We start from the raw sequence: 25,295 nt of genomic DNA on the forward strand, positions 1-25,295 counted from the left end.
GAAGATCAGTGGAACTTACACCAAGTAAAAATCACATAAATATAGCGAGGAGTGACAGGTCCTCTATCAAGTTTTAGGCACTTGGTAATCGGCCGGCGTCAGGTTTACTTGTTTATACCCATTGGTGACATATTACTCTCTTACTAGTCAGTGATGAAAACGATAATAGTTGAACGTCTAAAGCCTGCTTTACACCTTACAATATCACATACGATATCGTATACGATCGTACCCACCCCCATCGTATGTGCGGCACGTTTAATTTGTTGACTGTGTCGCACAAACGATTATTTCCCGTCACACGTACTTACCCTTCCATACGACCTCGATGTGGGCGGCGAACATCCACTTCCTGGAGTGGTAGGGATGTTCGGAGTCACAGCGATGTCACGCGGCAGCCGGCCAATAGAAGCGGAAGGGCAGAGATGAGCGGGACGTAAACATCCCGCCTACCTCCTTCCTTCCACATTGCCGGCGGAAGCCGCGGGACGCAGCTAAGATCTGTTCATCGTTCCCGGGGTGTCACACACTGCAATGTGTGGTACCTCAGGAACATTGAACAACCCGACGTACAATTTTAAGGAAATGAACGACGAGTAAAGCGGGCTTTACACACTGCGATATCGGTCCCGATATCGCTAGTGTGCATACCCGCCCCCATCTGTTGTGCGACATGGGCAAATCGCTGCCCGTGCCGTACAACATCGCCCAGACCCGTCACACTACTTACCTGCCCGGCGACGTCGCTGTGACCGGCGAACCGCCTCCTTTCTAAGGGGGTGGTCCGTGCAGCGTAACAGCGACGTCACTGAGTGGCCACCCAATAGCAGCGGAGGGGTGGAGCTGAGCGGGACGTAACATCCCGCCCACCTCCTTCCTTCCGAATATCGGCCAGGAGGCAGGTAAGGAGAGCTTCCTCGTTCCTGCGGTATCAAACGGAGCGATGTGTGCTGCCGCAGGAACGAGGAACAACCTCGTTACTGCTGCAGTAATGATTTTTGAGAATGGACCCCCATGTCACCGATGAGCGATTTTGCACGTTTTTGCAACGATGCAAAATCGCTCATCGGTGTTACACGCAACGGCATCGCTAATGCGGCCGGATGTGCGCCACCAATTCCGTGACCCCCACGAGTTCGCATTAGTGATGTCGTAGCGTGTAAAGCCCTCTTAAGCAATGAACGATTTAACGTTCAATCACAATCGCACTTAGCTGTCACACGCTACAACAACACTAAAGATGCCGGATGTGCGTCACTTACGACGTGACCCGGCTGACACATCGTTAGATTTGTTGTAGCGTGTAAAGCCCGCTTAAGAGATCCTCACTGTATGACCGTGAATGGACAGCTCTTATGCAGGGGTCATGTATCCAAGCAATTATGTACTAGTGATGGCCACAGACTGAATGGCTCCTTTTATAAACAGACATTCAGGAGAATAAAGGGAGGATTACCAGACACAGTAACATGGCGGGCGGCTTATAGCACTGAACCAAATATATGACACAGCAACAAAGTGAAATGGTTGGCAGAAATTTCTCCATTTAACCTCGCACCCTGCAGCCACACATTCCTGTGTAATCACTTCCCTAGAGACGAGGACAAGCACGGACATCTACTTTGCGCCATGAGGAGCCAATGAGCAGCCGGCGGGATACATCATATGTTTTCCTCCTTCCCTTACGGGCAGGTATCCACTGGGGCGAGGCGCTGTCTGTACACGTTCAGCTATGTGCACACTTCTCCCTCACTTATAAAATATATCTATGTTATTATTTGGTTTAACCCCTTGATGACAAAGCCAATTTTCATTTTTTTATGCTTTACCTATTTTTTTCTTCTTCCAAGAGACAGAACTTGAAAGACATATCTGCACAAGGGCTTGTTTGTTTGTTTTTTTGAGGGATCAGTTGTGATTTTACGTGACACTATTCATTTTGTCATACAATTTAGTGAAAAGAGAAAAAACACAAAATGTGAAAAAGTTGTGAAAAACTCGCAATTTTGCCACTTGTTTTATGGCATTTATTGTAGGGTAAAACTGAAGTGAAGTCCCAGCACTTCCGGTCATGCGCAGTATGAAGCCGGGTATACGCGTCCTGGCTTCGGAGAGGTCTAGTGCACATGACTGGAAGTGTCGGGACTTCTGATTATGGACACTGACCTAAGTCCGGCAGTGACAGTGGACAGGTATGAGCGTCCATGCTGATGACACTGGGCAGTAGACATTGAATAGCATGTTAGCACATCCACAAGGGTGTACTAACATGCTAAGAGAGTGGACTAGTCATGGGATATAACGCACTTGCGTCTAGTCTCTGCGCTCATTAGCATATCATAAAGGATCTTTAGGAATACGCAGCGCTGGATACTGAAGAAGATAGCTATTAATGAGTATATTAACGCACTAACACTACACGAAGGCTAGGTGCGCACACTGAGTATTTGGTGCCCCAAAAATGAGGTGCGTTTTTGCCGTGGATTTTTTTTTGCCAGGCGTTTTTAATAGTGAAGTCAATGGGTGGAAGGGCTGGAAAATGTAGGCAGGCAAAATTGCTGAAAGAGTTCACATGCTGCAGATTTTTCTGCAACTAAATCTGCAAGGAAAAATTAAGCAATGTGCACACAGCACTTCTGAATTCTCATTGACTTTGCTGGCATAAGGAAAGGCATTCGCTCCCTGACGAAGAGGCGAAACATACGTTGGGGCGAGGGGGACACACAGGGCACAGCCTTTGAGGTAAGCAATATTATAGAGATCCTAATATTGGCCAAATTAGCAATACTGGATTATATTTAAACATATGCTTTACCATTTGGATCCTAATACTGGCTATACTGGATTATTTTAATGAGTCAGCACAGTTATTTACTGCTAGCACAAGCGCTTTATTGGATGCTGACTGATTGACATTTATTTGTATAGCTTGTATAGTTATTTATTGTTAGCACAAGAACTGTATTGAAGGCTGATTAGTTTTATATATATATATATATATATATATATATATATATATATATATATATACAGTGCCTACAAGTAGTATTTAACCCCCTGCAGATTTAGCAGGTTTGATAAGATGCAAATAAGTTAGAGCCTGCAAACTTCAAACAAGAGCAGGATTTATTAACAGATGCATAAATCTTACAAACCAACAAGTTATGTTGCTCAGTTAAATTTTAATAAATTTTCAACATAAAAGTGTGAGTCAATTATTATTCAACCCCTAGGTTTAATATTTTGTGGAATAACCCTTGTTTGCAATTACAGCTAATAATCGTCTTTTATAAGACCTGATCAGGCCGGCACAGGTCTCTGGAGTTATCTTGGCCCACTCCTCCATGCAGATCTTCTCCAAGTTATCTTGGTTCTTTGGGTGTCTCATGTGGACTTTAATCTTGAGCTCCTTCCACAAGTTTTCAATTGGGTTAAGGTCAGGAGACTGACTAGGCCACTGCAACACCTTGATTTTTTCCCTCTTGAACCAGGCCTTGGTTTTCTTGGCTGTGTGCTTTGGGTCGTTGTCTTGTTGGAAGATGAAATGACGACCCATCTTAAGATCCTTGATGGAGGAGCGGAGGTTCTTGGCCAAAATCTCCAGGTAGGCCGTGCTATCCATCTTCCCATGGATGCGGACCAGATGGCCAGGCCCCTTGGCTGAGAAACAGCCCCACAGCATGATGCTGCCACCACCATGCTTGACTGTAGGGATGGTATTCTTGGGGTCGTATGCAGTGCCATCCAGTCTCCAAACGTCACGTGTGTGGTTGGCACCAAAGATCTCGATCTTGGTCTCATAAGACCAGAGAACCTTGAACCAGTCTGTCTCAGAGTCCTCCAAGTGATCATGAGCAAACTGTAGACGAGCCTTCACATGACGCTTTGAAAGTAAAGGTACCTTATGGGCTCGTCTGGAACGGAGACTATTGCGGTGGAGTACGTTACTTATGGTATTCACTGAAACCAATGTCCCCACTGCCATGAGATCTTCCCGGAGCTCCTTCCTTGTTGTCCTTGGGTTAGCCTTGACTCTTCGGACAAGCCTGGCCTCGGCACGGGTGGAAACTTTCAAAGGCTGTCCAGGCCGTGGAAGGCTAACAGTAGTTCCATAAGCCTTCCACTTCCGGATGATGCTCCCAACAGTGGAGACAGGTAGGCCCAACTCCTTGGAAAGGGTTTTGTACCCCTTTCCAGCCTTGTGACCCTCCACGATCTTGTCTCTGATGGCCTTGGAATGCTCCTTTGTCTTTCCCATGTTGACCAAGTATGAGTGCTGTTCACAAGTTTGGGGAGGGTCTTAATTACTCAGAAAAGGCTGGAAAAAGAGTTAATTAATCCAAACATGTGAAGCTCATTGTTCTTTGTGCTGAAATACTTCTTAATACTTTAGGGGAACCAAACAGAATTCTGGTGGTTTGAGGGGTTGAATAATAAATGACCCTCTGAATAAACTTTTCACAATTTAAAAAAAAAAATAAAAAAAGAAATAACATTCTTTTTTGCTGCAGTGCATTTCACACTTCCAGGCTGATCTACAGTCCAAATGTCACAATGCCAAGTTAATTCCGAATGTGTAAACCTGCTAAATCTGCAGGGGGTTGAATACTACTTGTAGGCACTGTATATATATATATATATATATATATATATCTCAACAATCAATTATATTCAATTTAACCAATTAATGGCAATTTAAAAGGGGGGCATACAGTATCCACAGTGTAAAAACAGGCAAGCTAGCTATATATATATATATATATATATATATATATATATATATTAGTTATTTTAATCCTTTTCAATAAACAGATAATATTTTATTGGCAGAATACTCGTTTTTTGGTTTATTTTGTATAACCAGGTTTTTTGTAGTCATAAGGACAGGCATACAGTTTTGTGACAAAATTGCACCAAAAAACGCAGTGTGTACATGGCCCAACAATCACACAGAATTAGAGGAAAAAAGTTAATGAGAATGCTTTATTTTGTGTAATATCTTCATCTGTCCCATAATTCCTTAGGGTCGACCACAGATCATAGAGTGGGGAAAGGAAAATTACAGGCATGATTATTACCATTCTCATGGATGCAGAATTAAAGGGAACCAGATAGCTGAATCGTACAGGCAGCCGGAGTCAGACAATGGCTGCACTATTGTTGTCTTATTCTGAGTTGCAGTGAGTTTTAGGCCTCTTTCACACGTCCGTGTCTCCGGTACATGTTTGGTCCGTTTCCTCACGTTCTGGAGACACGGGCACACGTAGACCCATTAAAATCAATGAGTCTGCGCTCGTGTGCGTGTTTTGCCATGGAAAGTGTGTCCATGTGGAGCAAACGTGTACCCGTGTGCTCCACACATAGACATGTCTGTTTTTCTCCGGCATCACGGGTGTCACACGGACCGCACACGGACCGCACGGATGTGATCCATCTAACACGCACCGGAGAAAACACACATGCCTGTGAAATAAAAATAATTTCTATACTCACCTTCTTCAGCGCTGCTGTCTCTGCCGCTGCTGGCACTTGCTTCCGACCCCCGCTCATTATGCTCATGAATATTCACTCCACTGCGGACCGGAAGCAGCAGGAGCGTGGAGTCGGCAGGGCGGGAGACCGTAGATCAGCATCACGTACAGCAAAGCCAGGGACAGGTGAGCAGAAAGTTCCTGTTCTCCGTGTGTTATCACGTATACCACACAGAGAACACACGTCTGCCATAAACACGTCACACGGAGGGTAATACGCACCTTTGACACGTCCATGAAAAACGTGCATGATTTTTTCACAGACGTGTGAAAGAGGCCTTAGAGAAAGCATACTTCTAAAAGCTGACCACTCTGGGAGAGAGCTAATTTGCATGGTTTTTTTTTCATGGAGAATTACTGCTCAGACTTAATCCTTAGTGAGAGTGCCCTCTGGAAGGTTATGATTCTTCTCACCAATCGTACATTTGGCGTCCTATAACATTTGGGGAGAAATTTATCCCCTCAATGATAGTTTTCTGGCATCAAAAACTTAACTGGTAGGTGTGCAAAATGTTGCCCTTTTGCACTAGACCTGCGGGGCTCAGCCAAAATGTGTTGCCTACTGCCTTGCAGAAAACACATGGTATCTGAAGTCGATGCAAGCTCTTGGCTGGTGTAGACTACGTTTTCTGGTGGACAGAAAGCTCTAGAGATATGCCAAATTTATGAAGAGGTGTGTTCCCTTTATAGATCTGGGGTATCTTAATTTAGTGAGCTATAGGTTCAAAACCGGCAAATGGAATGTCAGTTGTGATCAACTTTAGTATTCATCTCCAAAGACGACATTTGGTCCTCTGTAAAAAGGGGTAAGTGCGGCACGGTGGCTGAGCGGTTAGCACTGCAGTTTTGCAGCGCTGGGGTCCTGGTTCGAGTCCCACTAAGGACAACATCTGCAAGGAGTTTGTATGTTCTCCCCGTGTTTGCGTGGGTTTCCTCCGGGTTCTCCAGTTTCCTCCCACACTCCAAAAACATACAGATAGGGACTCTAGACTGTGAGCCCCAATGGGGACAGTGTTGCCAATGTATGTAAAGCGCTATGGAATTAATAGCGCTATATAAATGAATAAATATTATTATTAAGTGATGGATTTTTAGATATTCGATCATAAGTGGAACTAGTGAAAAACCTTTTATTTTAAAGCCTTGAAGGCACCATCATCATCATCGTACCTTCCTAGTGACTTTATTTTACGTGAGCAGGAAACAGATATGCAGTCTGGCCCCATGATACTTGATGATACGGCCAGGTGGGTACAATTGAACGACTGCCATGATCTGATTTGCCATGGTTCTCCACACCAGAACGGCTTTGAGTTACAGCTTTTGTGAAGCCCCACGGGTGTTGTGTCGGTGCATTACCTTCAGGGACTCCACTCAGCTGGATCTGGTCACAGGTAGGAAATCTTCTTCTTGTCGTGACGCCACTCTCAGTATTGCGGTCAGTAGGGACCGCCACTGCAGGTTGAGGGTCGCCTGGGGCTGATGGTGTGTGCAGTTAGTTGGAATAGCCTCCTGAGAGTGAGGCAAGCCCCAGGGCCCAGTGTAGGTTTGTAGTACCACAAGTCGCAGAATGACTAACACAGGCAGAGCTGTCTTTCAAGGGCTTTACTCACATTTGATGGCAGGGTGAGTAGCCCGGGCGTAGCTGGGATGAACCAGATGGGAACCAGGTATCCTTCAGGCTGACTTTATGAGGGTGACTACTGACTCGCCTTCCTTAGCCCTTGGTGGTTTGGGGTGACCCCGACTTTGAGTCCCTATGGGGGTCACCCAGGGAAGATGCTGCAGCCTCTCTCCCCCTTTTGGTTGCCGTTTGCTTGTTCCCCGGACCAGGCCACTCCAGCTGCTTGCCTCCTGTGACCTATGGGCCCTCACTGCGGTTACGTGGCTGCGGCTTTTGTGGTGTTGTGGTGTGGGCTTTGAGAGCCCCACACCGGCAGGTTTAGCAGAAGAAAGCTGGATCTATCTTCGCTTCGGGATCTGCCGCCCGGTTGGGCCTGGTGCTCTCTAGCAGTCTCCTTACTTCCCACTCCGTGCTTTCTCTCTAGCTGAAGCTGGCTTTCAGGTAGCACTCCTAGTTGACCGTTCTCCCCCGTCAGTAGCCACTGCGCGGGCGCTGTTAGACAGCAACAGCCCCACAGGTCTGCTCCTCTCTGAGCCCTCTGGAGTCCTCTGCTCTAACTGACTCACTGCTCCTCCTCTCCTGTTCTTGCCTACGCCACCTAGCAACCAGACTCTCCACCACACCCCTTGAGAGGAGATGGAGGCTTTTGACCCCCTGCTACTATTCCAGTGGAGGTATAGGCTTTGCCCCCTCCTGGGATCCCCAGGGGTCCTCTCATGGGTACATGTGTGAGACCTGATCACTATGCGCCTGTGTTCCACACCCCTGTCAGCCTTCTGGATTACCTGTATTGTACTGTCCCCAGCATGGGTGCAGTACTCAGTGGTGCCTGACCAGGTCAGGGGCGCCACATTCCCCCTTAGTTATCACCAGCACGTCCTCGGGCTGCAAGACAACATTTTAAAATGCATAAAACATTAAAACATGTAAAACATTTTTAAAAGCACCAGGTACCATACATCACCACCCTCCACCCACAAGTCTGTTAACCCACCCAAAACCCTTTCACGTTGGCCGCGACTTCAGCCACTTCTGGCAGGATGTAGAGGCGGCTTACATGGGCTGGTGGTTTCAGGGTATACCTGGCCTGGTGGATCCGCGCCTTCAGCCTCTTCTGGCAGGATGTAGAGGCGGCTTCCACAGTTGGTGCTGACCAGGTACCCTCTTTGTGGTGGAGAGCCAGGCCCCATAAACAGGCATGCTCTCTGGTCGCAGGTGAGCCAAGGCCCTATATACGGACGGGCTCCTCCTGGTTGCAGACGAGCCAAGCCCCTAAACAGGCTGACTCTGGTGGTGGTGGTGCCCTCTGGTGTAACTATTTACACTGCGAGAGTTTGTGGCTATAGCCAGTTCATAGCCTTAAGGTTTATTTCTCACAATAGTTTTTGTGGGCACATTACTTGAACTTGAGAACGTTGCAAAACAAACTTTTTCAAAACTTTAACTGGTAACTTCTTTCTTTACTTTACTTTACTCCTCTTTACCAGGGCTTGAGCCTGTATGGCGGTGGCACCTGCTGCTTTCCTGCTCTCTGTCGTCGTCTGTGGTCGTCTCATCCGTAGGTTCTTTTTCTCTGCTTTGTCTTCCTTCTCTTTCTTTAGGACTTTGTGTTACGTCCAGGGCATACAATCCTCTTTCACCTTGATGCATAGTAAACTGGACTGAATCTCCCATCTTTAGATTTCTGCCAGGGTGTCCTCTAGGCAGATGAGCTCTCACATCTCTTCTGTTGACAAATATCCCTTCTTTGATACCAGGTGCTACGATGAATCCATATCCACTTCTCAAATTGAAATCCTCTACTACTCCTCTGCAAAGGGGTCCTCTGACCTGGGCTTTGGCTCTTCTCAGGAACCTTTTTTCTTGTAGGTCTCTGGCCGTGACTTCTCTCTGCTCTGGAGACTGTGGTGCAGGGGACAGCGTTGTTCTGTTGCGACGCCTGGTCTTGCGGGCTGGGTTCTGCTGGGCTGTTACCTCAATGCCTGCAGGGCCCCAGGTGAGGTTTCTGGGCTGGTCTTCGTCAGCAGACGGTGTCAAGTCCTCCTCATCCCAACGGGAATAGGGTAACATCTCCGGCTCTGAGTATTGCTCCACTGCCGGTGGCTCCGGAGTCAGCTCCTCAGCTTCCTGGCCTCCTCTCCCCCTTAGTTCTTCTTGGCACTCCTTTGGTGGCAGTGCTGGGGATGGGCTTTCTTCAGCAGGCCCAGGCGGGGGACTCTTTGGCGTGGTTGCTGCAGGGGTTGCCGGAACCCTCTTGGGGGTGTGCGGAGGGAGCAGATACCGATCCACCATCTCTTGTGGGAACTGGGCCTCTAGGTCAGCCTTCAGCTTCCAGTATTCGGGGTCCTCTCCTATCAGGGACTTCCTAGCAGGGACCTCTTTGGACTGGGGAGCGGTGTCTGCTCTGGCCTTGCAGGCCGGGGTAAATGATGAGGTAATCTCTTCTTGGCGGGCCGCGCCTGGCATGGCGGCGGCCTGGTCTTGGCGGGCCGCGCCCTGTTTGGCGGCGGCCTGGTCTTGGCGGGCCGCGCCCGGCATGGCGGCGGCCTGGTCTTGGCGGGCCGCGCCCGGCATGGCGGCGGCCTGGTCTTGGCGGGCCGCGCCCGGCATGGCGGCGGCCTGGTCTTGGCGGGCCGCGCCCGGCATGGCGGCGGCCTGGATCGGCGTCGCAGCTGTGATGGAATCTGTGCAGGTGGCGCTGGGCGTCGCTGCAGGGACCGGGTCTTGGTGGGCCGAGCAGGGCATCGCTGCGGCGGCCGGGGCTTGGCGGGCCGCGCCTGGCGTGGCTGCGGCCTGGTTCAGCACCTCACTTGCGGCGCGGACGAGCGTTGCTGCGGCGGTGGGGTCTCGGCGGGCCGGGCCTAGCAGGGCGGCGGCCTGGGTTAGCGTTACGCCTGCGGCGCGGATGAGGGTCGCGGTGGCAGCCGGTTCTTTACGGGCCGGACTGGGCGTTGCTGCAGGGACCGGGTCTTGGTAGGCCGAGCAGGGCACCGCTGCGGCCGCTGGGGCTTGGAAGGCCGCACCTGGCGTGGCTGCGGCCTGCTTCAGCGTCGCCGCACCGGACGCCTCTTCGGGGACCGCGGGCGTGGCAGCAGGGGTCGGGGCACTTGCGCTGGCCGGGGCATCACTCGACTCACCCACCGGTGGCAGCATCGGGGTCTGCGTCATCGCCGTCCTGTCTGGCACTCGGCGTGCGGCTCTCCTTTCATAGGCCCGAACCGCCGCGGTCATCTCCAGCATTTCCATTCGTTCTTCCCGGATCTGCTCCACAACCCGGGTCTCCAGTCGGTCGCAGAACTGGGCCAGCTCCCGATACCACCAGGCAGCGGAGCCCGGTTCTGGATTTCTGCGGTCAGACGCCATTTCTTCTGCGCCCTCTTCTGCACGACTCTCCAGCTGTGGACTCGCCGTTGCCTCTGATAGCAAGCTGTTCAGTTTCTGCTCTGCCTCTTTCAGCAGCTCCTCTCCCAGCAGCAGGCTTGTGGCTCCCTTTCTGTCCCGACGTCTCTGGACGCTTCCACTCTCATAGCTGGCAAGGTCAGAACTCTGCAGGGGATCTCTGGGTAGCCACACCTCTTCGTGGGCGGTAACTTCTTCCAGCGCGGGCTGCTGTTGTTTTTCAGCGCGCTTTTCATGGTGGCAATATGGCGGCGCTTCCAATTTTTCAAGCGGACCGCCCAGGCACATGGTCACCTGTCTGAACAGGTCTAGTCCTTATCCTGTTCGTGACGCCATATGTGAAGCCCCACGGGTGTTGTGTCGGTGCATTACCTTCAGGGACTCCACTCAGCTGGATCTGGTCACAGGTAGGAAATCTTCTTCTTGTCGTGACGCCACTCTCAGTATTGCGGTCAGTAGGGACCGCCACTGCAGGTTGAGGGTCGCCTGGGGCTGATGGTGTGTGCAGTTAGTTGGAATAGCCTCCTGAGAGTGAGGCAAGCCCCAGGGCCCAGTGTAGGTTTGTAGTACCACAAGTCGCAGAATGACTAACACAGGCAGAGCTGTCTTTCAAGGGCTTTACTCACATTTGATGGCAGGGTGAGTAGCCCGGGCGTAGCTGGGATGAACCAGATGGGAACCAGGTATCCTTCAGGCTGACTTTATGAGGGTGACTACTGACTCGCCTTCCTTAGCCCTTGGTGGTTTGGGGTGACCCCGACTTTGAGTCCCTATGGGGGTCACCCAGGGAAGATGCTGCAGCCTCTCTCCCCCTTTTGGTTGCCGTTTGCTTGTTCCCCGGACCAGGCCACTCCAGCTGCTTGCCTCCTGTGACCTATGGGCCCTCACTGCGGTTACGTGGCTGCGGCTTTTGTGGTGTTGTGGTGTGGGCTTTGAGAGCCCCACACCGGCAGGTTTAGCAGAAGAAAGCTGGATCTATCTTCGCTTCGGGATCTGCCGCCCGGTTGGGCCTGGTGCTCTCTAGCAGTCTCCTTACTTCCCACTCCGTGCTTTCTCTCTAGCTGAAGCTGGCTTTCAGGTAGCACTCCTAGTTGACCGTTCTCCCCCGTCAGTAGCCACTGCGCGGGCGCTGTTAGACAGCAACAGCCCCACAGGTCTGCTCCTCTCTGAGCCCTCTGGAGTCCTCTGCTCTAACTGACTCACTGCTCCTCCTCTCCTGTTCTTGCCTACGCCACCTAGCAACCAGACTCTCCACCACACCCCTTGAGAGGAGATGGAGGCTTTTGACCCCCTGCTACTATTCCAGTGGAGGTATAGGCTTTGCCCCCTCCTGGGATCCCCAGGGGTCCTCTCATGGGTACATGTGTGAGACCTGATCACTATGCGCCTGTGTTCCACACCCCTGTCAGCCTTCTGGATTACCTGTATTGTACTGTCCCCAGCATGGGTGCAGTACTCAGTGGTGCCTGACCAGGTCAGGGGCGCCACACTTTTATAGTAACATGCACATTCTTGCCTTGAACGTTTTTACCGAAATTATTTTCTGAGTCATTTCTAATGTATTGAAGATACGAACAACAGGGAAATGATAAATGTATATAGGTTGGAACTACAACTGGAAGCCATGGTGGTAGTGTCACGCTAGGTACAGGGAAGTACCAAGCTCAAGGCAAAAAGGAAGGGCAGAGAAATCCTGTGTCTAGGGAAAGGGTGGATGATGGCCCTTGACCAAACCGACTGTTGGTCCCTAGGGTCCCTCACCAACCTGTGTCTAGGGAAAGGGTAGATGATGGCCCTTGACCGAACCGACTGTTGGTCCCTAGGGTCCCTCACCACCCTGTGTCTAGGGAAAAGGTAGATGATGGCCCTTGACCAAACCGACTGTTGGTCCCTGGAGTCCTTCACCACCCTAGATAGGTTCCACACCTATGTAACAAGCTGGATACCTGACCCTAGATATCTCTAGTACTGAATGGGATGAGCTCTTCGTCAACCCCACTAAACAGTAGAGAAGACACAAGGGGGACACACAGGTGAAAAAGCATGAACTACTTATCCACAGATGCCTCAGGTGCAAGTTCAGCAGTGTTTTCACTTGTTTTCATTTCAGCAACGATACCACAGCGGAGTACAAGCCACCTGCTTGCAACCAAGGCTTGAATAAACTGAAAAATATCACCAGCACCAGTCCCAGGAAGGAAGGGGTATATAAGCTCCAAGAGAACACAGATAATCAGCAGCTGGGTGGAAGTCGAGCTCCTGCTGAGTCCAAAAGAGGGAGAGATGAATCCAGCAGGAAAGCTACGTATAACAATGAATACTGAAAGTAAGAACAATGGAAAGTCAGGGAGTAATCTGCAAAACCAAATACTGTGACCTTCTATAGCCAGAAACCACTTGACTGTCTGTGATGTGTGACACACCCATGACAGGTAGCTAGGAGTACAGTGCTGATAGCTAAGGTGCCACATGTGAAGATACAGTTGTAGTATCGAACATAGCAAGGGGACGGGATGCTGTGACAGAGTTTACAGTAGGGTCTAAGAACCTCAAATGACAGCGACAGTCAATTCATGGACAGTGATGTCTTGATAACAAGGACTATGGTCTCCATTTATGAGGGACCAGTAAATAGGACTGAGACACTATTTCCCAAGAAAGAATCAACTTTACTCAGGACAGCTACGAATGAACACCATAGAATGAGAATTCATATATATTCTGCAATTGTTCAGTCATGGAAGAAGGACTTGTGTTCTCGTAAACCAGGACAGGAAGTAATCGGAAAACATTTTTTTTTTGCCAGTCTTCATTCCTCTACGACCAAGAGATGACGGATTGTAGTCAATGGAGGATGGGTTAATGTGGAAGTTTAACTTCAACGCCTCAGGTCCCATTGCCAAATCTACAGTATGCTACAGCACAATGTCATATATCGTATTCTGATAGATGGGTTCTGGATCCACCTAGATGCCAAAGTTAAGATTAAGCTACATCCTCTCTCTGTACCCCTTATAAAGAGAGAAGCAGAAAAGTGACCTGTTTGCTCAATTTTCCTTTCGTTTGTACATTCGTAGTGCCCATACACCCATACAGCTTGGATACCCGACGACCCAGCAACCTGCCTGAGAAGTGTACGTGTTCTCAATGGTAAAAAAGGAGTAAGGAGCCGACAGACACACTTAGCAGTGGCTTACTTCACGTCACAATCAAAGAATGATCAGACATGTTGAAAATAAATCCAATAGGATTCTATCTTTCTATATTTCCAACATCTATCAATGTGTGGGGATTCAGAATGCTAGCATATACATCGCATATTAGTCAGCAGTGGGCACAGGAGATGGCATTGTCACACAGTGATGTCACAATGCAGGGATAATACACACAGTGATGTCACAGGACAAGGATAATACACACAGTGATGTCACAGGACAAGGATAATACACACAGTGATGTCACAGGACAAGGATAATACACACAGTGATGTCACAGGACAAGGATAATACACACAGTGATGTCACAATGCAGGGATAATACACACAGTGATGTCACAGTACAGGGATAATACACACAGTGATGTCACTGTACAGGGATAATACACACAGTGATGTCACAGTACAGGGATAATACACACAGTGATGTCACTGTACAGGGATAATACACACAGTGATGTCACAGTACAGGGATAATACACACAGTGATGTCACAGGACAAGGATAATACACACAGTGATGTCACAATGCAGGGATAATACACACAGTGATGTCACAGTACAGGGATAATACACACAGTGATGTCACTGTACAGGGATAATACACACAGTGATGTCACAGTACAGGGATAATACACACAGTGATGTCACTGTACAGGGATAATACACACAGTGATGTCACAGTACAGGGATAATACACACAGTGATGTCACAGTACAGGGATAATACACACAGTGATGTCACAGTACAGGGATAATATACACAGTGATGTCACAGTACAGGGATAATACACACAGTGATGTCACAGTACAGGGATAATACACACAGTGATGTCACAGTACAGGGATAATACACACAGTGATGTCACAATGCAGGGATAATACACACAGTGATGTCACAGTACAGGGATAATACACACAGTGATGTCACTGTACAGGGATAATACACACAGTGATGTCACAGGACAAGGATAATACACACAGTGATGTCACAATGCAGGGATAATACACACAGTGATGTCACAATGCAGGGATAATACACACAGTGATGTCACAGTACAGGGATAATACACACAATGATGTCACAGTACAGGGATAATACACACAGTGATGTCACAGTACAGGGATAATACATGCAGTGATGTCACAGTACAGGGGTAATACACACAGTGATGTCACAGTACAGGGATAATACACACAGTGATGTCACAGTACAGGGATAATACACACAGTGATGTCACAGTACAGGGATAATACCCACAGTGATGTCACAGTACAGGGATAATACACACAGTGATGTCACAGGAAAAGGATAATACATGCAGTGATGTCACAGTACAGGGATAATACACACAGTGATGTCACAGTACAGGGATAATACACACAGTGATGTCACAGTACAGGGATAATACACACAGTGATGTCACAGTACAGGGATAATGTACACAGTGATGTCACAGTACAGGGATAATACACACAGTGATGTCACAGTACAGGGATAATACATGCAGTGCTGTCACAGTACAGGGATAATGTACACAGTGATGTCACAGTACAGGGATAATACACACAGTGATGTCACAGTACAGGGATAATACACACAGTGATGTCACAGTACAGGGATAATACACACAGTGATGTCACAGTACAGGGATAATGTACACAGTGATGTCACAGTACAGGGATAATACACACAGTGATGTCACAGTACAGGGATAATACACACAGTGATGTCACAGTACAGGGATAATACACACAGTGATGTCACAGTACAGGGATAATGTACACAGTGATGTCACAGTACAGGGATAATACACACAGTGATGTCACAGTACAGGGATAATACACACAGTGATGTCACAGTACAGGGATAATACACACAGTGATGCCACAGTACAGGGATAATACACACAGTGATGTCACAGTACAGGGATAATACACACAGTGATGTCACAGTACAGGGATTATACACACAGTGATGTCACAGTACAGGGATAATACACACAGTGATGCCACAGTACAGGGATAATACACACAGTGATGTCACAGTACAGGGATAATACACACAGTGATGTCACAGTACAGGGATAATACACACAGTGATGTCACAGTACAGGGATAATACACACAGTGATGTCACAGTACAGGGATAATACACACAGTGATGTCACAGGACAAGGATAATACACACAGTGATAAACAGTGATGTCACAATGCAGGGATAATACACACAGTGATGTCACAGTACAGGGATAATACACACAATGATGTCACAGTACAGGGATAATACACACAGTGATGTCACAGTTCAGGGAAAATACACACAGTGATGTCACAGTACAGGGATAATACACACAGTGATGTCACAGTACAGGGATAATACACACAGTGATGTCACAATGCAGGGATAATACACACAGTGATGTCACAGTACAGGGATAATACCCACAGTGATGTCACAGTACAGGGATAATACCCACAGTGATGTCACAGTACAGGGATAATACACACAGTGATGTCACAGGAAAAGGATAATACATGCAGTGATGTCACAGTACAGGGATAATACACACAGTGATGTCACAGTACAGGGATAATACACACAGTGATGTCACAGTACAGGGATAATACACACAGTGATGTCACAGTACAGGGATAATACACACAGTGATGTCACAGTACAGGGATAATACACACAGTGATGTCACAGTACAGGGATAATACACACAGTGATGTCACAGTACAGGGATAATACACACAGTGCTGTCACAGTACAGGGATAATGTACACAGTGATGTCACAGTACAGGGATAATACACACAGTGATGTCACAGTACAGGGATAATACACACAGTGATGTCACAGTACAGGGATAATACACACAGTGATGTCACAGTACAGGGATAATGTACACAGTGATGTCACAGTACAGGGATAATACACACAGTGATGTCACAGTACAGGGATAATACACACAGTGATGTCACAGTACAGGGATAATACATGCAGTGCTGTCACAGTACAGGGATAATACACAGAGTGATGTTACAGTACAGGGATAATACACACAGTGATGTCACAGTACAGGGATAATACACACAGTGATGTCACAGTACAGGGATAATACACACAGTAATGTCACAGTACAGGGATAATACACACAGTGATGTCACAATGCAGGGATAATACACACAGTGATGTCACAGTACAGGGATAATACACACAGTGATGTCACAGTACAGGGGTAATACACACAGTGATGTAACAGTACAGGGATAATGTACACAGTGATGTCACAGTACAGGGATAATACACACAGTGATGCCACAGTACAGGGATAATACACACAGTGATGCCACAGTACAGGGGTAATACACACAGTGATGTCACAGCACAGGGGTAATACACACAGTGATGTCACAGAACAGGGATAATACATGCAGTGATGTCACAGCACAGGGATAATACACACAGTGATGTCACAGTACAGGGATAATACACAAAGTGATGTCACAGCACAGGGATAATACACACAGTGATGTCACAGTACAGGGGTAATACACACAGTGATGTCACAGTACAGGGGTAATACACACAGTGATGTAACAGTACAGGGATAATGTACACAGTGATGTCACAGTACAGGGATAATACACACAGTGATGCCACAGTACAGGGATAATACACACAGTGATGCCACAGTACAGGGGTAATACACACAGTGATGTCACAGCACAGGGATAATACACACAGTGATGTCACAGTACAGGGATAATACACAGAGTGATGTCACAGCACAGGGATAATACACACAGTGATGTCACAGTACAGGGATAATACACACAGTGATGTCACAGTACAGGGGTAATACACACAGTGATGTCACAGTACAGGGATAATACACAGAGTGATGTCACAGCACAGGGATAATACACACAATGATGTCACAGCACAGGGATAATACAGACAGTGATGTCACAGCACAGGGATAATACACACAGTGATGTCACAGCACAGGGATAATACACACAGTGATGTCACAGTACAGGGATAATACACACAGTGATGTCACAGTACAGGGATAATAGACACAGTGATGTCACAGCACAGGGATAATACACACAGTGATGTCACAGTACAGGGATAATACACAGAGTGATGTCACAGCACAGGGATAATACACACAGTGATGTCACAGTACAGGGATAATACACAGAGTGATGTCACAGCACAGGGATAATACACACAGTGATGTCACAGCACAGGGATAATACACACTGATGTCACAGTACAGGGATAATACACACAGTGATGTCACAGTACAGGGGTAATACACACAGTGATGTCACAGTACAGGGATAATACACACAGTGATGTCACAGTACAGGGATAATACACAGAGTGATGTCACAGCACAGGGATAATACACACAGTGATGTCACAGCACAGGGATAATACACACAGTGATGTCACAGCACAGGGATAATACACACAGTGATGTCACAGTACAGGGATAATACACACAGTGATGTCACAGCACAGGGATAATGCACACAGTGATGTCACAGTACAGGGATAATACACAGAGTGATGTCACAGCACAGGGATAATACACACAGTGATGTCACAGCACAGGGATAATACACACAGTGATGTCACAGTACAGGGATAATACACACAGTGATGTCACAGTACAGGGATAATACACACAGTGATGTCACAGCACAGGGATAATACACACAGTGATGTCACAGTACAGGGATAATACACACAGTGATGTCACAGTACAGGGATAATACACACAGTGATGTCACAGCACAGGGATAATACACACAGTGATGTCACAGCACAGGGATAATACACACAGTGATGTCACAGTACAGGGATAATACACACAGTGATGTCACAGTACAGGGATAATACACAGAGTGATGTCACAGTACAGGGATAATACACACAGTGATGTCACAGTACAGGGATAATACACACAGTGATGTCACAGTACAGGGATAATACACACAGTGATGTCACAGTACAGGGATAATACACACAGTGATGTCACAGTACAGGGATAATACACACAGTGATGTCACAGTACAGGGATAATACACACAGTGATGTCACAGTACAGGGATAATACACACAGTGATGTCACAGTACAGCATATTTGATTAAACTTCAGTTTTTGCAAAACAGAGACAGTAATTAGATCACTAAATATTTGATTTTCATAAGGCCCTTGTGATTAGCTTATACTGTCACTTTGCGCTGACAAAATCCCTTTAAATCTAAAAGAAAATGGTCCGTGGAGTTGCTGAGCTGGTATGTATGCTACCTGGCCGTCATATTCATGTTACGGCACATCCTGAATATTTACTATAACATATTATTGTGAAATATGAGACTGTGGGTGACGCACACTTCCAGCCTGCATTATAGATGTGGGGGGCTCTCCCACTCTCCTACCCCTAATCCCTGGGGTCACCAGCTGTTTTGACGTTTGCTGCCTATGGGAAACTGTGATCAAATGGGTTTTCTAGAGGGACAATAAAACAACATTGTCCGTGGCTTGTACATATGCACAGCTGTCAGATTCCTGTGCGCTCCTCATGCACCCGAATAAATGCAGACGTTACCGAGAACCTCCCCAAAAGTCTAATACAGCAGTAAATATACACAAATGTGTGTGTCCTCTACTGGCTAACTAAGAGACTTCTATGCAGAGATTTATTGTTTCAGTCATAAAAAAGCTCCTCTTACTCTACCCTTAAAGAGGTTCTGCAGCAGCTCAGGTGTGTTTTATAACATTTTTACCTCATTGCCCAGGAGCCACATTTCTCTAGGGAGCCCCCAAGGCCAGGACCCTCCAGGAGTAGCCAGAGATTGAAGCATAGAAACCTTCAAGGGGTTGTGCACATTTGAGAGCAAAGTCTACAGTCGTTCTATGTGACTATGGACATCTGAATCATGAAAGTGTGCAGCGTGCCTGCTGTCAGGATTCCCCATTATTGCATGCACGCGGCCACATGCTGATTAGTCTCATTTAGATTCTCTTGACAAAAATTGAGAGAAGCTAAATGTATCCAGTCGGCCTGTGACCCACATGTATGCAATACTGGGGAATCATGACAGTATGTGTAGTGCGCACTTTCATGATTCAGTAGTCTGCACTTGTGTAGAGTTCAGAATTTGCGCTCAACTGTGGACCACCCCCTTTAAATCCTTAAAGGTAATCAGTCAGCAGCTTTTTGTGGTAGTATATAGTGTATCCTTTAGTGTATCCTTGTACTCTATGTCAATAGCAACAGCGCTGCTGCGCCTGCAGACCCAGTGTACAATCCTCAAGGCACCTTGTTCTATGCATTAGTGCTACAGTGCTCCTCATCTTTCACCCTCCAGACACCCACTATATAGCGACTCCTGACTAAGACCCAGGCGGGTCGAAACGTCTGATTGTATAGTTGCAATTCCTTATTTAATAAAATTTGTCACATTTTGCATCATATACATTGAGTGCAGTGAATTTGTTTGGGATTTGATACTAAGGTCCTTGACCCAATTTTCACTTGCACCATCATCACTATAAGTCTTTGTGCGCACGTGTGCGTATTACATGCAGTTACGCTGCGCTTTGTAGCGCAGCGTAACTGCATGCGTCCTGCGTCCCCTGCATAATCTATGGAGATTGAGCAGGGACCGTTCGCACGTGGCGTCTTAGAGCGCAGCGCTTCGGCTGCTGCCCGAAGCGCGCGTTCTAAGAAGTGACATGTCACTTCTTCCGTGCACTTTGCCGGCAGCCCCTGCTCTGTCTATGGCAGGAGCTGCATGCAGAGCGCACGTTCTCTGCCGGCACCATGCGCTTCAGAACGGAGCTTTTCAGCTGCGCTCTGAAGCGCACCTTTTAGGTGCAGTGCAGAGCGCACACGTGCGCACACAGCCTAAGGCGGGCTTTGCACACTACGACATCGCAGCCCGATGCTGCGATGCCGAGTGCGATAGTGCCCGCCCCCGTCGCAGCAGCGATATGTGGTGATAGCTGGCGTAGCGAAAGTTATCGCTACGCCAGCTTCACACACACACTCACCTGCCGTGCGACGTCCCTGTGGCCGGCGACCCGCCTCCTTGTTAAGGGGGCGGGTCGTGCGGCGTCACTGCGACGTCACACGGCAGGCGGCCAATCAGAGCGGAGGGGCGGAGATGAGCAGGATGTAAACATCCCGCCCACCTCCTTCCTTCCGCATATCCTACAGAAGCCGCAGTGAGGCCGGTAGGAGACGTTCCTCGCTCCTGCGACTTCACACACAGCGATGTGTGCAGCCGCAGGAGCGAGGAACAACATCGGACCGTCGCGTCAGCGTAATTATGAATTATGCCGACGCTGCACCGATGATACGATTACGACGCTTTTGCGCTCGTTAATCGTATCATCTAGGCTTTACACACTGCGATGTCGCATGCGATGCCGGAAGTGCGTCATTTTCAATTTGACCCCACCGACATCGCACCTGCGATGTCGCAGTGTGCAAAGTGCCCCTAAGTCTGAGTGCAGACGATTCTTCTTTTACTTCATGATAAGTTGAGCACTAGGTGGCGCTGTGAATTAGGCCGCTTTCACACATCAATTTTTTTGCCTTTTGCCATCAGGCACAATCCGGCAAAAACATGAAAAAACGGATCCGGCGTCTGTTGCCGTCGGATCCGTTTTTTCCCCCATAGACTTCTATTAGCACCAGATTGTGCTGGATGGCCTTGCGTTCCATCCGATTTTTGCCGGATCTGGCAAAATTTGCAGCTGGATGGAACATTGAATGGAACGTTTTTTGTCTCAGTCGAAAAAACCGTATTGCGTCGTACGGCGTGTTTTATAATGGAACCCTATGGTCGTCGGATCCGTCGTAATCCGTCAATGCCGGAATCCGGCGCCGGTTTCTGTTTTTTTAAACTGAGCATGCGCAGTATCAAAACGGATCCGTCAAAAAACTGAAGAAACGGATGGAAAGAACTGATGCAACTGATCCGTTTTTTCGACGGATCCGTTGCATCAGTTTTTTCGCTGGATTGTGCCTGATGGCAAAAAACTGATGTGTGAAAGCAGCCTAAGATCCTCACTCATACAAGGGTGCACTGCCTGTGTGGCTCCTTTGATGTCATTTACAGTTTAGCTAAAGGACACCAGATGGTTTAAGAATGAGGACAAGGACTAGTAATGGGGTCTTTATAGATAATGGTCGAAGCAGGACAAGTGTCTCTGGAAACTCAGGACCTTGCTGACCTCCCATTAAACTGCAGGGGACACGACACTGACCTTATTAAGATGGAAAGTGACAGAAGGTTTCATTAATGATGGCCATGATAACAACAACAGAGCTCAATCTTATACTACAAGAAGTAATGAAAGGTTGTAGCTTCGCCCACATGTAGCAGAGCTGAGGTGACCATCATAATGACGTAACTACAGTCTCATTGAGATCAATGACATATTCAGCTCTGCTACATCTGCATTTGAAAACAGATACAATGCAAGACTGTCCCTCATCTCAGCACAATCCATCACATGTCACGTACAAATAAGCGCAGAGCTCAGTTTGTCAGGTGTAGTAGAGAAGATTATGTCGTGGTCACATCAAAATTTGCTAAAGTTTTACATAGGACCTCGTGGCATTTCTTTACCGCAACTACATCTGCATTTTGAAAATGACAGATAACTTATTAATTATGTAGCAGAGCTAGGTTTGTCATAATAAAATATTACACTTTTTGTGTTTTTTTACTTTAAAAGTCACCTCTGCTACATCATTATTATGGAAATCTGTATGCATGAATGAAACAATCATAGAAAACAGTAATAATGTGTAATAAAGATGTAGCAGAGCTGAATTTGTTAAGGGCTTTAATTACACTACTATTCCTTCCTAGTTCAGTCTGTAGCTCTGTTCTTGCTGTCAAAACAAAGCTTAGTGCCTTCATTGAAGTGATTGTGGTCCATCATTCAGCATTTGTATCTATTGGGAGGCATGGTGGCTTGATGGTTAGCACTGCACTGTGGCTCAGTGGTTAGCACTGCAGTCTTGCAGTGCAGGGGTCCTGGGTTCGAATCCCACCAAGGACAACATCTGCAAGGAGTTTGTATGTTCTCCCCGTGTTTGCTTGGATTTCATCCCACACTCCAAAGCCAACCAGATAGGGACTTTAGATTGTGAGCCCCAATGGGGACAGTGTTCCTGATGTATGTAAAGCGCTGCAGAATATGTTAGCGCTATATAAAAAAATAAAGCGTTATTGGCAGGTCTACACTGTATATATGTAGCAGTTTGTAGGTTTAGCCACAGTCCTATGTAAAAGCACAAACTGACAAGTGACAAACTCAGCTCTGTACACACTCTACAGTCCATAAGAAGATCTACAGTCAGTAATGAAGGATCTTACCTTGGATTATCAGCAGCAAAGAAATGGCATTTCTTCTGTCCATCTTGTAGCAGAAAGATCCACAGAGCAGAGACCTGTCACTGGATGCAGCAGCCGGGCAGAAAGTTCCCAGCTCAGCCTTTCCCAGGAGCTGGAGATCTTATAGGGAAAAGGCAGCAATGAATGGCTGGGGAGGAGCCACATTCACAAGGCTGCAGACAGCACAGAGCATGAGTCAGTGTGTGCCCACTCAGGGCAGAGCATTGCACTATCAGGAGTGGGCGAAAGACACAGTGGGCACTACCAGGAGTGGGCACAGAGACCAGAGGCGCACAGTGGACACTATCAGGAGTGGGCGCAGGGTGCAGAGACCAGAGGCGCACAGTGGACACTATCAGGAGTGGGCACAGAGACCAGAGGCGCACAGTGGGCACTATCAGGAGTGGGCGCAGGGTGCAGAGACCAGAGGCGCACAGTGGGCACTATCAGAAGTGGGCGCAGAGCCCAGAGGTGCACAGTGGGCACTATCAGGAGTGGGCGCAGGGTGCAGAGACCAGAGGCGCACAGTGGGCACTATCAGAAGTGGGCGCAGAGCCCAGAGGTGCACAGTGGGCACTATCAGGAGTGGGACCAGAGGTGCACAGTGGGCACTATCAGGAGTGGGCGCAGTGACCAGAGGCGCACAGTGGGCACTATCAGGAGTGGGCACAGAGACCAGAGGCGCACAGTGGGCACTATCAGGAGTGGGCGCAGGGTGCAGAGACCAGAGGCGCACAGTGGGCACTATCAGAAGTGGGCACAGAGACCAGAGGCGCACAGTGGGCACTATCAGGAGTGGGCGCAGAGACCAGAGGCGCACAGTGGGCACTATCAGGAGTGGGCGCAGAGCCCAGAGGTGCACAGTGGGCACTATCAGGAGTGGGCGCAGAGCCCAGAGGCGCACAGTGGGCACTATCAGGAGTGGGCGCAGAGACCAGAGGCGCACAGTGGGCACTATCAGGAGTGGGCGCAGAGACCAGAGGCGCACAGTGGGCACTATCAGGAGTGGGCGCAGAGCCCAGAGGTGCACAGTGGGCACTATCAGGAGTGGGCACAGAGACCAGAGGTTCACAGTGGGCACTATCAGGAGTGGGCACAGAGACCAGAGGTGCACAGTGGGCACTATCAGGAGGGGGCGCAGTGACCAGAGGCGCACAGTGGGCACTATCAGGAGGTGGCGCAGTGACCAGAGGCGCACAGTGGGCACTATCAGGAGTGGGCACAGAGACCAGAGGCGCACAGTGGGCACTATCAGGAGTGGGCGCAGAGCCCAGAGGTGCACAGTGGGCACTATCAGGAGTGGGACCAGAGGTGCACAGTGGGCACTATCAGGAGTGGGCGCAGTGACCAGAGGCGCACAGTGGGCACTATCAGGAGGGGGCGCAGTGACCAGAGGTGCACAGTGGGCACTATCAGGAGTGGGCACAGAGACCAGAGGCGCACAGTGGGCACTATCAGGAGTGGGCGTAGAGACCAGAGTCGCACAGTGGGCACTATCAGGAGTGGGCACAGAGACCAGAGGTGCACAGTGGGCACTATCAGGAGGGGGCGCAGTGACCAGAGGCGCACAGTGGGCACTATCAGGAGTGGGCACAGAGACCAGAGGCGCACAGTGGGCACTATCAGGAGTGGGCGCAGAGCACAGTGGGCACTATCAGGAGTGGGCACAGAGACCAGAGGTGCACAGTGGGCACTATCAGGAGTGGGCGCAGAGCCCAGAGGTGCACAGTGGGCACTATCAGGAGTGGGCACAGAGACCAGAGGTGCACAGTGGGCACTATCAGGAGTGGGCACAGAGACCAGAGGTGCACAGTGGGCACTATCAGGAGTGGGCACAGAGACCAGAGGTGCACAGTGGGCACTATCAGGAGTGGGCACAGAGACCAGAGGTGCACAGTGGGCACTATCAGGAGTGGGCGTAGAGACCAGAGGCGCACAGTGGGCACTATCAGGAGTGGGCGCAGAGCCCAGAGGTGCACAGTGGGCACTATCAGGAGTGGGCACAGAGACCAGAGGTGCACAGTTGGCACTATCAGGAGTGGGCGCAGAGCCCAGAGGTGCACAGTGGGCACTATCAGGAGTGG

At 48.6% G+C, this 25,295-nt stretch overlaps 1 protein-coding gene across 1 annotated transcript in view; it reads right to left on the reverse strand.

Moving 5' to 3' along the window:
- ITGA2 (integrin subunit alpha 2) overlaps positions 1-23,319 on the reverse strand; it is a 227,931-nt gene extending 204,612 nt beyond the window's left edge. Inside the window, exon 1 of the mRNA XM_075326643.1 lies at positions 23,194-23,319. Within this exon, the coding sequence (XP_075182758.1) occupies positions 23,194-23,236 (43 nt within the window). The 5' untranslated portion in view covers positions 23,237-23,319. The remainder of the gene's footprint in view (positions 1-23,193) is intronic.
- Between the last annotated feature and the right edge of the window lie 1,976 nt (positions 23,320-25,295).

This window comes from Anomaloglossus baeobatrachus, chromosome 1, assembly GCF_048569485.1.
Source record: "Anomaloglossus baeobatrachus isolate aAnoBae1 chromosome 1, aAnoBae1.hap1, whole genome shotgun sequence".
In the NCBI taxonomy this organism is placed as follows: domain Eukaryota; kingdom Metazoa; phylum Chordata; class Amphibia; order Anura; family Aromobatidae; genus Anomaloglossus; species Anomaloglossus baeobatrachus.